At 40.5% G+C, this 16979-nt stretch overlaps 1 protein-coding gene across 7 annotated transcripts in view; it reads right to left on the reverse strand.

Annotated features, from left to right (window-relative positions):
* ABCC8 (ATP binding cassette subfamily C member 8) overlaps positions 1-16535 on the reverse strand; it is a 59505-nt gene extending 42970 nt beyond the window's left edge. For 2 of the 7 annotated variants that reach the window (XM_083492210.1, XM_083492209.1), the window contains exons 1-9: positions 15748-16511; positions 13510-13651; positions 10746-10867; positions 8727-8893; positions 7810-8052; positions 7101-7292; positions 2752-2916; positions 1977-2132; positions 51-185 (exon numbers count right to left, since the gene is read on the reverse strand). In XM_083492210.1, the coding sequence (XP_083348336.1) occupies positions 51-185; positions 1977-2132; positions 2752-2916; positions 7101-7292; positions 7810-8052; positions 8727-8893; positions 10746-10867; positions 13510-13651; positions 15748-15895 (1470 nt within the window). In that variant the 5' untranslated portion in view covers positions 15896-16511. Of the gene's footprint in view, positions 1-50; positions 186-1976; positions 2133-2751; positions 2917-7100; positions 7293-7809; positions 8053-8726; positions 8894-10745; positions 10868-13509; positions 13652-15747 lie in introns of all 7 variants that reach the window. The other 5 variants (XM_083492215.1, XM_083492214.1, XM_083492211.1 and 2 more) reach the window with 4 other exon arrangements.
* Between the last annotated feature and the right edge of the window lie 444 nt (positions 16536-16979).

Consider the following 16979-nt stretch of genomic DNA (forward strand, 5'->3'; position numbering starts at 1 on the left):
CTGCATGGATATATACCCATAACCTAAAAGACACGCCTGAAAAGACTTACCAATGTGCTTCTTTGAGCTTGTGAAAGTTTTGTGGCTACAAAGTACTGAACAGGTGCAAGCACTATGATCACTGCAGCTCCAATTAGGGCACTGATTCCAAGTAGGTAGTAGAGTAGAATGACTCCTACAATAATCTGGGATAACAAAAAATAAAATAAAAGAAGGGACACTATATTTCCCAACCAATACAAAGTAAAGAATAACCAGGAGTTGGATGCTATTATGTAATCTGTATTAAGGGATAGAATTTTAGCAATCCATTAGTCCCAAATCTGACTCAAAAGTCTCATAAACTCCAAATCTTCATTGAGACATTACTACAAACAACACTTTTGGGGGTGAACTACTGTTAAAAATCAAAATGATTCACTCAATATACAAGATTTTATAGGTTGTGGAGATGTTTAGGAAAAGAGTTTGAAATTCCCTGAAGCAAAGGATGTTGATTTTAAAATCTAAAATTTGCTCTAGATATCAGTCGTAGCAGCAGGCAGCATCTCCTGATTTCATTCATTCAGCTACCCATTACGATAGGAGTAACAAAAACAATCTATCATTCAAATGGAACCCTGAGGCTGAGAGATCCAGCTTGCTTCTGAATAGTGAGTGGGAAGCTAAACTATTCCTCCCTGCACAGCCACCTTCCCTTCAAAACAAAAGTGGCAAACATTTGTTTGAAAGCATGCTTAAGAGCATGTAGTCTGGCTCAGCGGTAGAGCATCTGCCTTGTATGCCGAAATTTCAGATTCAGTCCCCAGCATCTCCAGGTGGAACTGGGAGAAGCATCCGTCTCAAACTCTGGAGAGCATCTGCCAGTCAGGGTAGACAATACTGAGCTAGCTGGACAAATGGCCTGACTGTATTCACCAAAGACAAAAGCATTTTTAGATTGCATGTTCTCAAAAACCACAAGAAGTTCAGATTTTAACTGTCCCAGTTGACACCTGTCCTATTGTATGTCCATATACATGTACAGTCGTACCTCAGAAGTTGAACGGAATCCGTTCTGGAAGTCCGTTCAACGTCTGAAACGTTCGGAAACCAAAGCTCCTGCAGCCGATTGGAAGCTGTGGAAGCCCTGTTGGACGTTCAGTTTCCAAAAGAACGTTCAAAAACTAACACTCACTTCAGGTTTTCAATTGTTTAGGAGCCGGAACAACATTAATAGTTGAAATATAGCAGAGGTTGGTGAGGTAGCAGAGGCAATGAATAAAAATAGGCAGCTGCCACTTATTGACATCCAAGGGTTAAGGCAGCCACCATATTTTTACCTCTTTCAGACTAAAAGGGCAATGCAAACCCCAACTACTGAGTGGTGATGTTTTTCAGAACACTGTGGCCACTGCCTTATCTGCAGTCCTGCTATCAATGGTGGTTGGGCAAGAAGAGCAGAGGTAGGACCATCCGTGAGCCATGACTGGACCCAATGCTCTCATGTGATGGCAGCCAAACTGGTTCAGGAGCCAATGGCTCCAAGTCGGGCTCAACCCCTTTCCCATTCTTTCTTTAGAACGCCCCATTTGGTGGCTTTCTGCTGGCTGCTGCTGGAAGTGATCCTGCTGGTGGCACTTTCACCCACCCTTTTGGTGGAAGGCCACTTTAGCCAGGCAGAGGCAATTCTGCTTCAGCTCAGTGCAAGGGCTTATTACTGTTACTATTACTATTATTATTACTCTGCAATTTGATAACAAGGAGCCACAGCTTTGTTTTTTTCTCAGGTTATTTTCAATAACAACTATTTTTTTAAATAGATGTGCATTTCCCCAGCAACAATATTTTGAATATCATGAGTCTCTATATCCCAGTCTCTATATCCTACACAAGTACTCTGTTGTGCCACATACTGATATCCTGTAATAACTCTCACACACCAAATTTATCTCCATTTACATGGACTAAAGTTATGTGGACTTTAATTTCCTTACCTGCACTGGCATAGCCCAAAGGTTAGGGCACAGGAAGAAAAACCACATCAGCTGGTTTGTATCTATAGCAACCAGGTTACAGATCTGACCTGAAGTCATTTCCCCCATGGACATGTTGGAAGTTGACAGCCGCATAATCTTATTGTAAATTTTAGTCTAGAATGAGAAATTTTTTATTTAAGAATTTATAAACCATTTCCCACTTAAATGTTTTTGAGCTGGTGTACACATGTTTCATGTGATAGAATAAGTGGCTTTTAAGCTTACAAATAAAGAATGATTGCTTATTTGAAATATAGGGTATTAATGGTGTGTTATTTTTACAGTATAGGAACACAAGCTATGTTTATTAAGTCAAATGTCATCTATCAATCACAGAGGACCCATAAGACAGCTGCAGGCTTCTGTAGGAGAAAGCAAGGATGTGAAAGATTGTCACATAACCAGGAGACTATAGAACAAAGTGAAATAAACCGAACATCCTGGCATGTCAGAAGAATCCTGGCATACCTGGAGATAAGGTGATTTTATGAGATATAGATTATATGACATTTAAATTGAAGCATGATTCTATTTTTTTGCACAAATCAGATACTGACCATATGGTTTATTGTTTTTCAAAAAAATGTATTTTTTTGACCCAAGCTTGTTTAAGCTTTTCTTTCTTTCTTTCTTTGGATTGGTGGAGTTTGTTAGAAACATGCTCCTTTACTCAAAAAGTTAAGAAGTGATTGTATAGCTCATTAGTTAAAAGTTTCTGGATTATCTGAAATACCTGTATTGCTCCTCTTAGGTTAATTCCTGTTTCAATGGCAACATAGTACGATGCTTGGAGAAAAGTTCTCTGCAACAGAAGGGCAAAGAAAAGGAGGACTGCCAATACATAAGCATTGGCCAGGAATTCTTGGGATGAAATGAAGTAAACACCAAGTATTTTGGTCTGTTGGGGGAGGGGGGAGAGAAGAAGGCAATTGAGAATAAATTTTGCTTTTGTATAATTCTTTGTATAAATAGAGTTCTCAAACTGCAACAATGACTCAAATAAAATATTCCAGCGATTCAGACAATCCTTTTATTGAATGAGAGACAATGCTAGGAAGAACCAAAGAGAAAGTCAAGACTGAAGACCAAATGGCAGGACAGTGTTGGAGAACACCAAAGCTCATTCATTCATTCAAAGCTCAGAAAGATAATGATGTCCAGAAGCCCTCGTATTCTTTCCTGTCCAGGAGGATTCAATGGTCAGCTCGGGTGGGTGGAGTCCAGGACCTAGGTGGTTCTCCAGATGCTCTTGGACTACAATCCCCAACATCCTTGACCACTGGCCATGCTTGCTGGTGTGGGTAGGAGCTATAGCTATAGGAGTTGCAACCTCCAGTCTGGTAGCTCACCATATATGGGACTCACACCAGATCAGAACCTCTGTAAGCTCCTGACATGAGTCCCCAGCCAAGGACTGTCCATGCTGGGTTGCCACCTCAATAAAGTCAAGATGTGAGTGTTGAGAAGGTGACTATCTGATCATAGCAATGAGATTTTCTTGGCATTCCTAGTCCTTGAACCATCTGTCTCCAGGGCAGTACAGAGAATAAAATTTAAAGTATATCTCCTTCCCTACATGTATCCAGCAAGGCATCATGTGATAAATAGTCATTATAGAACACATTACTGTAAATACTCAGTGGAGCTCTGAAGTCTCCCTTGGCCTATCCAGAACTATGCCACTTTGCAGCCTGAACACAGGCTTAGCCAGACAACCTATCAGAGATATGTATCTACTTGCTTTTCTTAACAAGATACGTGGTATCTTTCAGAAGCATAAAACATAAGCTTTAAATCTGGAGGCAAGAAATGTAGATATTCTCAAAATTAAGCCTGTCATGAGAGTTAAAAATGTAGCAGCTCTTTTGAACATTTGATCTTCATAGATTATTTGCAATATAACATGATCACTTGCTGGTTCCTCAGCAGTAGAAAAGCAATGTTAAACGTAATGAGAGAACAGCAGTTACAGAAGCTTAGCATTTGAGGTTTACTTGTCAAGACTTAAGTAGCTGCCCTTGAGAGATGCTAAGGAGACTGCATGTGATGTGGTATTAGTTTTGTGTTACAATACTCTTATCAAGAATAACCTTGAAAAGTAGATATTCAAGAAGACCAAGTTCTCCAATATGACTTTGTTTCACTGGCTATTGGAAAATGAGAGAATTATTTGGAATGTATATACTCAGTCCTGTGCATGCATTAGAAAGAGGTTTCCACAGTGCTCAGCAGTGCTCTGTTTCCCTTCCTCCTCCCTCAGCATCCACCTTGGGAACCTTCAATATCTTACTCCAGAGAGGAAGAAAGCAAGAGCTAGAGAGCAGTAAGGGAACCAAACAATCGCCACAATGACCCAATATCCTTCATGAAGCCGTGTACTTGCACCAAGAGAACAAAGGGGTACACAGCTCTATTGAGCCCCATGGAAATCTTGTCATGTGTAATTCTTGTGCCCATAGGGGGCTGCACCTTGCTTATAGAATCTGACCAGATAAACTGATGGTCCAAATTGCACATAATCTCATCAAATGGGGAAAGATATGTTCAAAACCTAGGTGTTTCATGTTGGGGAATAAAGGACACATAATCCTTTATGATTTGTGGGAAATTATTCAAGATGGTGAAATAGGCAATTCTGTTAGATCAGATCATAATTCCTTTACAATTTAAATTTAACCATCGAATGAATTTGATTAACCGTCTGAGAAGCTGTTAACCCTGGTTTAAATGGTAATGTTATTTACTATATCACTTTTCCTCCCAGAGGTAAAAGTTTGAAAGTTTGTATCCTTTCAAATATATGTTGTTTTGATTTGGCTAGCAATCAGCTCCTTTGTATCTCAAAATCTATTCCTGAACTACTGACAAATTAAAAGTGATCTATAGATATATGAATGGTATATGCTTTTATTTTAAAATGTATTTTGCTTAAATATTTACCTACGTCAGGGGAGAGGTAAGATCCACCACAAATGATGTGATTGAGATTAATACATGTTTAAAAGGCATATGAGAGGAATGTGACATACCATCCTCAATATGCAGAAGGTTAGACAAATTACACTGAATGCTGATATCAGAGAATATTTTTCTAGGTGGACATTTATAATAATGTGAAAAGTGCATAACATAGCAGCTATAATAAAATTTCATTTAGTCCAACTCCCTGTGAACACCCCTGATAAGAAGTCACCCAAACCTTTGCTTGAAAACTTCTAATGAGTCCACCACCTTCTAAAGTAGCCTGTTTCGTTGTTAAACTGCACATACTAGCATGGAGTTCTTTCTAATACATTGGTACCTCAGGTTAAGAACTTAATTTGTTCTGGAGGTCCATTCTTAACCTGAAACTGTTCTTAACCTGAGATACCACTTTACCTAATGGGGCCTCCCGCTGCTGCTGTCGCGCCGCCACTGCGCAATTTCTGTTCTCATCCTGAAGCAAAGTTTTTAATCCGAGGTACTATTTCTGGGTTAGCGGAGTCTGTAACCTGAAGCAAGTAGAGTGCAAGTCCCACCTGCAATGGTAGTTACATGCACCAAAAAGAACTCTTCCCAGGTAGGTTACCCAACTGTATCTTCTGATCAATTGCATGGAAGAAGGGACAGTTCTATCACCTGCGGCTGGATATTGAGATCAAGGGTTTTAGTCCCACACACACTGTAAGCATTAACTAATTTATCAATCCCATAATGTTTGTGTTATCTCCACAGTAGCTTTGTGAATGACTTTTGTTAATAATGTAATTTTCATTGTCTGCACCTTTTTCATTTTATTTTCCTCTGACCTCAGTGTTTAGAATCCCAACCTCTGCAACTTCAGTGGTACCTCAGGTTAAGTACTTAATTCGTTCCGGAGGTCCGTACTTAACCTGAAACTGTTCTTAACCTGAAGAAACACTTTAGCTAATGGGGCCTCCTGCTGCTGCCGTGCCACCGGAGCACAATTTCTGTTCTCATCCTGAAGCAAAGTTCTTAACCCGAGGTACTATTTCTGAGTTAGTGGAGTCTGTAACCTGAAGCGTAAGTAACCCGAGGTAACACTGTATGTGCATACCGTATATATCGGCAACTTAGGAAAATACTTCATGCATTTGATGGAGATGAAAGCTTTTGTGGCAACAGATAGAACTTAGTCTTTAAGGTGCCACAAGGCTCACTGTTGTTTTTGTTGCAACACACAATCCTTCAGGTAATATGTTTATTTTTCATTATTCAGTAATGAATAATTTCTGGGTCAATATGCTGAACTTCAGTTCTTGATGCTTCCCAGCTACAGCATAGAAAAGGTAACCCCTTGAAATGTCTCCAGTGAGTACACTAACATACTGAAGAAAGGATGAAAACAGCAGCATATTGATTGATTTAGAAACATAAAATTAGTTCTTCATCCTCAGCATAGGATATCCATTTTCATTCAATTATGGCAGCAGATGCAAACCCATTAACAACAGCAGAAGTCTTTCAATCAAACTGGCTTGTTTATGAGTCTTTTAAAAGAGACTGCCATGCATTAACTAGCAATAAAAACACACCATGTTGTAAGTACTAATTCATAACCACATGCTTGCTTTGGATCTGTATTCTGCAGAACTGCTTCCTCCCCCAATCACTGCAGAGTACCCCAGAAAATCACAGTCTTCATTTTTTTTATTGAATATAATGTCCTGAGATAATAGCACCCCCATGTGTGCTTTTATTTTATCTCTCTAAAGGTTCTGATGGAAATTCTTTGTCACAGTGAAATCTGCTTTTTTGTTACTGCTGTTAAAAAGATACTGTTTAGAGCAACTTCCTTTCCATTCTTCAGCTTCTTCAGTATATAATTATGCAGGTGCTAATCAATAGAAACCTTCCTTGCTTAAATACATCCCTGCTCAAGTTAGTCATGTGTTTAACTTGAACACTTGGGGCTACAAAAGCATGGGGTTAACACGGTACTGTTTTGTTTATGGCTACCCTTTTTTTTGGCTTAAGTGTCACATTCACCTTTGGCCAACTGTGCAAGAAAGTGAGCTTGACAGTACAATGTTAAGAGAAGGCTAATATAGAATTTAAATAATAACAATACAAAAATAGTACCTCGGGGCGGAAGGTGTTGTTGCTGCCTTTTCCAACATGGTGAACAATTCCAGAGATACACAGTGGACCAGCAAATCCAAGCAGATCTGCCAGAATACGGAAAGTGCTGCTTAGGACCAGTGGTCTTCCGAAGGCATTACAAAGGGCACGCCAGATAGACTTGGATCCTTGTGGATTTGGAGTGTTTTTATTCTGCCATATACATAATTTAAAGAAAAATTGCTTTGAATGGGAAGAATGTAAGATTCCAAAGTGATAAGTGACATTTACAAATCATTTTCATAAGCCTCTCACTTGACTTATCAATTTATCATTAATTTTTAAAGTACCTAAAATTTACTTAGCACTGCACACGGGTCTACCACCTAAAAGGCATGGCACAAAAGGAAAAGTGGGAATAAAAAAACAAGCAATTATTCCGATGGAATAATTGTGCTGTTACAAGCAGTGCATTTAAAGCTGAGCCAAAGAAACAAATACTAGTAAAAAATTTCTTACATAAAAGGATTTTAGATACCAAACAGTTTGAGAACATCGTGGGCCAAATTTCCAATCCTTATTCATTTTGATATGTGCTTAAGAGAAGTGAGACAGTTTTCTACTGGACTGTAGGTATGAGCATTCCGTTGCATGCATGGAGCTCTTCTGCCTGCATTCGTCATGTTTAAAGCCAGAAACACAGTTGTGGGTAATCCTTTTCTATTCATACCTTTGGAGATTCAAAGGCCTCATTCAGGTGCATGTAATTTGTCAAAGCTCTCATGGCAATAGGCAGCTTTCCTATGGCTTTCAAGTCTATTGGTTTCTTGTGAGCTGTTTTAATGAATGCATTCATCCACCAGTATGTTCCTTTGGACAACAAATTCACAAAAGGTTGCAAGAATCTGACTCCAAGATCCTGAAGGTCCTCAGGAGGCTTAACTTCCTTGGGCGTTTTGAAGAAAACATATCTCTAAACAAAGACAAAAAGAATCTTAGGCAAGTTAATGGAGAGGGGGGCAGGAATAATAGGATACTGTAATATGTATTGTCCTCTGTCCAGGAGGACCAGGCTGCCATGGATTTTAAGGCATGTATTTTCAATTGATTCCTCACCTTCCAGTATCTCAATGCTTGACAAGCAGTACAGTATAGATTTGGTAGGACACTGCTGTGTTTCTGGACAGAACATATTTCTTAAGCAATATTTTATCCAGGGAGTCAGAATTAAAGGCCATCATGGACAGGATCCAGCAGCATTAAACACATTCAAATTGCAATTACATCTTAGTAGTGCTGCATACTATAACTTGGTGCTCCTGATGCTCAAGGAGATGGCAGAGGAAGGGGAAAGGAACAATATCAAAGTAGTTTGTCAATTACTTGAGCTTAATTATAACTAGCATGTTGGCTTACAAAGCTGTATATGGCCAAATTTATTTTCACCAGGAGGCATGAAAAAGAACATGACTGAATTGGGACTGACTGGATGTCATTCTAATATTCCACCTCCTTCTAAGAAAATGTATATGGAAACCTATATTCGTGGGACTTCAGAAATACTAGTACGTTCAAGATGCAGTTACTAATGGACAACATTAACAACTTTGCTTTTAACCACCTAAATTATCAGGAAATGCAACTTACCCTTACCCTGATGACATTAATTTCTACAAGAAGCAACATTCCATAAAGAACTACTAAGAAGCCTGTGAGGCAGAATCGAAGCTGGAGAGGTCCAATATTATTATCACAAAACTTTACAAATTTGATGGTTTTGGTTATAAAAGCTAAAGTCCAGTAGACTAGCAAGGCTGTTGAAAGAAGAATAATGCAATGGTCAGTACAGCACTACAAAGTTAAAGGAGGCAAATAAAATTACAATATTGTTCAAGGGATCTGTCCTGAATATGTAAGTGTTTAGCAAATTAGATTTCTGTAATGTTGGAAATTCTGAAGTTTTGACTAAGCTTACAACCACAGAGATAAGTAATCAATATAAGCATTCTCAGGCATGGCTACAATAACTGTCTCTGGAATTGATTTGTACCTGCTTTGTACAGTTTCAGTTGAGTATGCCGAATGTACTTGGTGAAACTTTCATATATATAATGTGTATGTGTGTTTGAGAGAAAGAAATTCTGACTAACTCCTACACAAGCTTCCCTGTAAATATTCCCTTGTAAATATTCTCATTCTCTTTCCAAGCCCCATTAACAAGAACATGTTTTTAAATAGCTCCCGGTGACTTCTGCCTCACACAGCCAAGCCTTCATGTGCTGTACTGTAATTTGCCCTGTAGAGCAGGGAATTTTTGCAATAGCACCAGAACCTGAAAAGAAAAGGTTTAGTGGGTGTATTGAAAGGCTTGCCACATGGAGGCAATCACCTTGGGGAGGAATGACAAGTGAGTTTGATGTATCAGTCTTCAGTATATTCATTGTAAAATAATTAATCAGCAGTCTTATTTAACATCCTTGTGACTGCTACACACACCCAAGGACAGGCTGTTCTGCTGTTCACAGGAACTACAGGCAGCTAGTAGCTTGCTGTATGTGCCAATCAGATCTAAAAACCCAAGCCTTTGGCAGAATTAGAATTGCGAGTTCAAGCTCTTCATTTGAGTGTGGGGCAGGACAGAGCCAGGCAAAAAACCCTACATGAAGCAGTGCTAGTGGGGAACAGTGGACTGTGGAGAGAGAGCGTGATCTGGGGAGAGTTATAGGAGCCAGAGAGAAAGACCTGGAGGGCTTTATTTCACTGCAGAGCTGAAGTTCTTCACCATATTCTTAGATATCAATGCTATAGAAGAACAAAGTGATTTATCTTTTATTTAGATATTTTAACTTCAATGTTCCAAAGAAAGCACAGCTTCTTGTTCAGCAGATAAGACTAAGTATTGAGTTGTTCAAATAGTTAAATAAATACACATAGGAAGTGCTGGTTTTCTGACATTCAGTCTCATGAGATTAGACAGGAAAAAATTGTCATTTTCCATTTTCTCAGAGAAACATATGGGCCAAACAACTGTGGAACCTTTCACATATGACACAAATTTCCTGTCAAGGGATGAAATGACTCCCATAACTATTCCCAAGGAAGCTACATGCATCAACAGTACAAACAAAGACACTATTTGCCAACAATTCCAGGAACATCAATTCTGTGGAGCTATTTTTTAAAAATTCAATTTATGATTGTCAAGAAAAATATCAAAGCAGCATGTGTATGGTGATAACAGCCATGTGACCTTAAAGCACTGGTGTTTACAACAAATAGATATTCTGGAATATGAGGTGGGACATAATTCTTAACCATGGGCACAGCCAAAGGGGAGGGGGCAGGGAGGGACAGTTGCCCCCTCCCAAATCAAGTAAATCAATGAAAATACTAACTGAGGTTCTGCCCCCCTAACATAAATCCTGGCTATGTCCATGTTCTTATTAAATAATAAATGGGGGAGGGGGAGTTCATTTCATCAAAAATACCAATACTTGAAATCAGCTTTGTTAGTGGGAAACAGAGGAGAATAGTACTAGTAAGCTTTAGTTAGACAATAAAATTTCAGTTTGGGGGGCACTGAAGTGAACCTCCAGCAAGACCTAACAGACTTTCTCCTCATAACATATTCACAATTTCATATTTTTCTGTATTGTGGGTACATACCTATTAATAACTTTGGAAAATTTGATGTTTCAATGTTGTGATAGTAAACAATTGATGTGATGGCTGCTAAGAACGCCATTCCAGGTGGCATGTACAGGTGCAAATGACGAGATTCTGAATCCCTAAGTATAACAAAACACATTAATCAGAAGTACCCTGATGGAGAGTACCATGTTTGCTCTGAAGCCTACATGAAGACCCAAAGTTATTTGAACAGAGATTATGATAACACACAAAGGAATGCATGTACGGTTCAGTCACTCCAGGTGGTATATGTGTGTGTGTGTGTACGTGTGCAAATACACACATAAAGAGTTCCCACTGCTAAGATACAAGGCTGAAGCCCAGTGAGTGGTCCCCCCCCCCAAAAAAATACATGCAACAATGTTAGTTTTCCCATCTTTCTTTTTTAATCAACATGGAATTTATTATGTTCATGATTCATATGAGGACAGAGAAGAAAGGAAAATTTCCACGCATCACTTTAATTTTCAGTTAGGGTTCAGCCACACTTGCCCTTGTCCTGCCACTTTCCCCTGGGAAACCTGATCTTTACTGCTTCATCAGAGCAAACATCAATCCGGTTTTCTCTGGATTGACGTTTGCTCCTTATTCTTTTTTTTTGCTAAAGAGTGGGTTCTCTTGAGGAAAACATTAGGGGGAAGGGCAAAACCCCTCAGACATGTGTCTAGAAAGCACGGGATAGCAAAAAACAACAACACTTGGATCCATTCTGGATGAGCCCCAAACTGAATGGCAGCACAATCCTATACATGTCTCCTCAGAAGTAAGTCCCATTGAGGGAATGGGTATATCATTGCAGCCTTAATGAACGAATTACTGACCAAAAAGTAAATCAGTGCACATGAAGATTTTATTTCCGTTCATAGTAAATTTGTTTAAATGAGAATATGATTGCACTTAGAACAGAAATAGTTTTATAGCTTTATTTGAAATATGTTATACAACAACACTGATTTAAGGGGCTTCCCACCTCTTTCTCTCCCTCCCCTTGACACACATAAGCAAACATAAACAAACAAACAAACAAACAAACAAACAAACAAACACAATCATAAAATAATTCAAATGTGTCATAAGCACTCTGTGCAGAAAGCTCCATTTTCAGTTTGATTATCCAGCTGGGCAGAAAATTGTATTAAGCAAGATACAATGGTCATAAAGTCAGATTGTGTAGACCTTTGATTATGTAGCAACTGCCTTGCTAGATCAGATCAAGGGTCTGTGTAGTCCAGTATTAATTAATAAAAATTTTAAATGGTGAACCAAATGCGTTTGGGGATTCTCAGAAATACCACGAGCTTTTCTGATGTCAGTACTCCCCAGAGCAGTGTCAGCTTGGCACAATGTATTCTTAAATTTAAAGGGGGGGGGGGTCTGACAAAGGTACAAGCCCAGGTACAGTGAGGAAGCCAGCTTTTCACTAGAATTGAATAGAAAGGCTATAAAATTCTATGCAGTGGGTTCATAGTGCATAAAAGAATAGACAAGTTTTAAAGGCAGAAACACTATCTTTCATTTAAGCAGATATATGTAGATGAGAAAGGTTTTCCCAAGGATTTGCATGGATTTCTTCAAGCTCTGTTCTAAACCTGCCACCATTTAAACTCCCTTATATTGATTGTAAACACCACCAGAGGCCCAAAAGAGCCCAGAGGAATATTGAAAATTTAACAGTTTGACTGCTAAAGCTGTGAATATACTATGCAGAAATTTGTCAGGAAGATATGAGCAACAGAAATTTTTATTATGTGATGTTATCTCAAGGACTGGCTGGGTGCCAAAGCCTAACATAACCTTCTGCTGCCAAGCAGACTGTTAAAAAGATAAACTGTTTGGGCTTCAAGAAGCTGTTGTAATCCCCTTTTAAATCCACTGAGTTACTTTCTGTACTGCTGATTGCTCTTCAGGTGCTCTTCAGTATGTGCTAGCATTTCTTAAGTACAGGACAAGAACTTCGGATAAAAACAGACATTGGCTCTGATACGAACTTTATTTCTGTGAATGGATCCAACTTAACAGTCATCTAATGGAGCTTCTCCCCCTTCCCCTTGCAGACCTCTACAGCAGTCTGCAGCCTCTTGCTCCAAGGAGACCCTTCAAAATGGCATTCCCACAAATGTGAATGGAGGAGCAACTTAGGATCCAAATAAATGTTTGAAATAGCTGCTACTCCAGGTTTGTTTAAGCAGCAAAACAAAATCAACTGGCATTTCTAGTAATTTTAGCAACATTTCACATAATTTAAAGTATGTCATGATAGTGCTATTGGCTAAAATTATCTGAATCTCCCAATGCACAACGTATCATGTTGAGTTTTTGTTTTTTTAAGGGGATTTGATGTAATTTTTATAAGTTTGGGGCTCCCTTTCAGCTGCTCTGCTTGACAGAACAGTGCAATGAATGCAATGAAGGGTCTCATCTTGTCTCTGATTCTGGATTCCTATGATCTTTTTCATCCATAGAGGATGCAGCAAATTTTCACAAGAGAGTTGGCAAATGGACAGAATGAACTGGCTAGCTAAAGATAATTTAGAGTGTATGTGTATTTGTACACACACATTCTTGGCGAGGTCTTTGGAATATCTGACACAAGTCAGTAGGTTAATCACCTCGAACACAGATTACATTTCTAACAAGCAGAGTTGGCAGTAAACAAACTTGTGTATAGCAAGTTGCATACAACTGCGTTAAAAATGGGAAAGTATTGTGAAAATGGAAAAAAATCCAATTATGTACTTACCCATCAGACACTATACCCTCAGCTATTTCACATACCAGCACAAACAAAAGAATGAAAGTCAAAATCCAGCGTAAATTGTGACCAGGAAAATGAAGCCAAGTACTGTGGTGGATATGAACTTTGGAGCTTTGACTTCCCCATCCTAAATGTAAGAAAGCAAATAATCACAATTATCCTGAGAGTTTTGTGCAGAAAAAAGTGAATGCATGGCCCTGTCCATTCTGAACTGGAAATAGAAGTATAGATCTTTTGCTTTTAAACATGAAAGGGAAACAAAGTTAGAAACAAAACATTTGATTAAAACATCATAACTGCATTAAGGGTCTAAAATAAGATACAGATGGGATCGAATATCCTTTATATTTAGACTCTTGTAATCTAGTTAAAAACTAAATCAAAGCAAGAACTCTGAATTTGCTCTATAGTTGGAACATCAATGTATATATGATTGAGAAACTGAACACTAGGTGCTAGTTCCACGTAAGTCAATAAGAAGGGGCTTTCCACACTATTAGTGTAAACACACCCCAGATTCATTCCAGCAATGATTAGCATGTTGGTGTTTAATGCAGTGGACTAGGACCTGGGAGACCCATGTTCAAATCACCATTATGTTTTGAAATTCACTGCCTAACCCTAGGCCAGTTACTATCTCTCAGCCTAACCCACCTCACATGCTGGGTGTGATGATAAAATTGTGTGAGGAAAATGTATGTCCCCTTAAATTCCTAAGAAGAATGGTGAGATATAACTAAATATCCCTCTCCCTCCCCCCCCCCATAAAAAATGTCTCATTCACTTCAGTGAGACTTACTTTCTAGTCAGTGGGTTTGGGATTACAGCATTTGTGCAGTACAAATGACTTTCTTGTGTTCAATATTATATAGAGTGCATTGTGTATTTTTTCATGGAAAGCTGGTCATACTACCTAGTATATTAGTTTCACCTGCCTAGGTTATCAGTTTGTGCTTCTGTCTAGGCAGGAAGGGTATTTTCAGAATGGGAAGGAAGTGTGGGGCAACCTCACTGGTACAAAACTCACAAATATAACACCCACAACAAAAAGTGGAAGGTAGTCTGGGGTTATACATCAAAAAGTGCATATGCTCAAAATGAGTAATCAATCTATACATATTAAAACTTCTTTAAAAAAACCAAAGGTTTAGAAAATGGTGGTGAGAGGAAAGAGCTATAGCACTCTTTCTAGCAGGTGGATGTGATACTTGCAGAATCAGAACCATCACTGAATGGGAAAAAATTCATATTGTCTGGAGTGCTTTGCATGATCAGACAATGTACTTCCTGAAGTAAAAGACTGATTATATGGAAACACTGGAAATGATCAACGAGCCAGTCCTTTAGCTTTAAGGTGAATAGACATTGCCAAAGGACATCAACACGGTGCTGAATTTCTGCATTTCTCTTACACAGCTCTTTCAGTATTCCTCTTGAAAAAGAAGTCTAGAAAATTTATTTGTTTTTTAAAACAGCATTTGTGCCATTATGTGTTCATGACCTAGAACTCTGATTCTATTGATCTTCGGAAAAGGCTGGTATAGAAATTGAATAAATAAATAAAATACAAATAAATAAATGAATAAACAAATAATGGTTCACGGGCATGACTGGTAGCATGCCAGTTAAAGTTAGACTACAAACTACTGCTGGACCAGTAAAAGTGCACACCTAGTTTTAAACTAGGGAACCCATTTTTTAAAACAACAACAACAACAACTCAAAAGGAGGTCCATTGCAGCAATGCTTTCTTCTTTCCTCTGTTTGACTAAACCCTAATATGTTTAAATCCTCTCCTCTCCATAACCTTCCTTGACTTCATTCAGCTCTTTTTCAAGGCACACACGATCCATGTTCTGACTTATTCAGGATGCCAGGCAGTTGAGCTAGGTCTGCAAAAGGATGGGCTGCACTTCACACCTGCCCCCAAATAAGTGAGCGGGGCGAAGGCAGAAGGAGCCTGACATGCATTTCCTGCTGCCGCCAGTGCTTTTCCTAGGAAGATGCTCTCTAAAGCCTTTGCGTCCGAGCTAGGGAAGGATGCTGCCCCTGCTGCTGCTGGGGAAAGCAGGTCAGCATCGCTCAGCAAACACGCCGTTGCTTCCTTCGCCTGTCTGCTCGGATGGATGCCTGCGAATGAAGAGGCTGGGGCGCCGCAGACCCGGAACGGGGGAGGGAAATGTACGCCCGGCGGCCCCGCTTCCCCAGGCGTCCCTTACTCACCTATGAAGAGGATGGGGAAGGTGATGAACAGGAGGAAAACGTGAGGCACCACGTTGAGCGCGTCCACGAAGCAGCCGTTGTTGAGCACCCCATTGTTCACCTGGTAGGCAGCCGAGTTGTTCTCGTTGCCACAGAAAGCCAAGGACATGGTGGTGGTGTCCGAAGGTCGCCAGGGAGCAGCGTCGAGGGGGAGGCGGACATGCACGACAACAGAACAGGCGCGAAGACGCGAGCCGGGCCCGGGGTCCTTTTCCCGCCTCTCTACCTGAGCTATGCCTCGGCCGGCCCGGCCCCCTCGCGCGGCGGCAACAAAGCCTGCGCGCGGGAGGAGCCGTGAGAAGGCGGCCAGATGCGCCCCCTCAGCTCTGGAGCGCGCGCGCGCGCCGGGTGGAGCGAGGCGCCCGGGAATTCCCCTCTATCGGTTTAGCCGAGGTCGAGCGGCTGAGGAGAGATGGTGCCGCTGGGACGAAAGGCTGAGGCGGGAGGAGGTGACGGGAGCGGCGGGAAAGCAAATGCCGAGCGCGCTCCGGCGACGGAGAAGGCGCTTCTTGTGGCTCCCCGGCAGCGGCAGCAGCTGAGAGAAAAAGGAAGCCGCAGTTCGGTACTTAAAGGAGCCGCCTCATCTGTCAGAGAGGCAAATAGTCGCACTCTCCGCTTCTTTTCGGAGGGGTGTGTGTGTGTGTGTGTGTGTCAAGCCTGAGGCCATCTGGTGCGCGGGAACACGGAAAACCCGCCGTCCTTCTGTTTGCAAACATTTCAGATTCTGCCCCCTCTCCATTGTCTAAGGATCCCCATCATTCCCTTGGCCAGAGGACGCCTAAAAGCCACCCTTGCGCTAGAAAACTATAATGAAAACTAGCAGCTGAATTATTTATTTTTACCATTTATTAAAGTTGTATACCGCCCTATACTCGCAGGTCTCAGGGCTGTTCACAGGATAAAAAAATCACAATATAAAATCACGAAATACATAAAATAAAAACAACAGCCCAACAATCCCCTCCCCCCATTTTAAAAGGGCATTGAACGTCAAAGGTCTGGTGAAAGAGGAATGTTTTTGCCTGGTGCCTAAAGGTGCCTAATGAAGGTGCCAGGCAAATCCCCCTGGGGAGAGCATTGCACAAATGGGGGGGGGGGGCACTGCAGAAAAGGCCCGTTCTCATGATGCCACGCTCCAGACTTCTTGTGGAGAAGGCACACAAAGAAGGGCTTCAGAAGATGTTCTCAGGGTA

This window comes from Podarcis liolepis (genome assembly GCF_965112155.1).
Source record: "Podarcis liolepis genome assembly, chromosome: 1".
In the NCBI taxonomy this organism is placed as follows: Eukaryota; Metazoa; Chordata; class Lepidosauria; order Squamata; family Lacertidae; genus Podarcis; species Podarcis liolepis.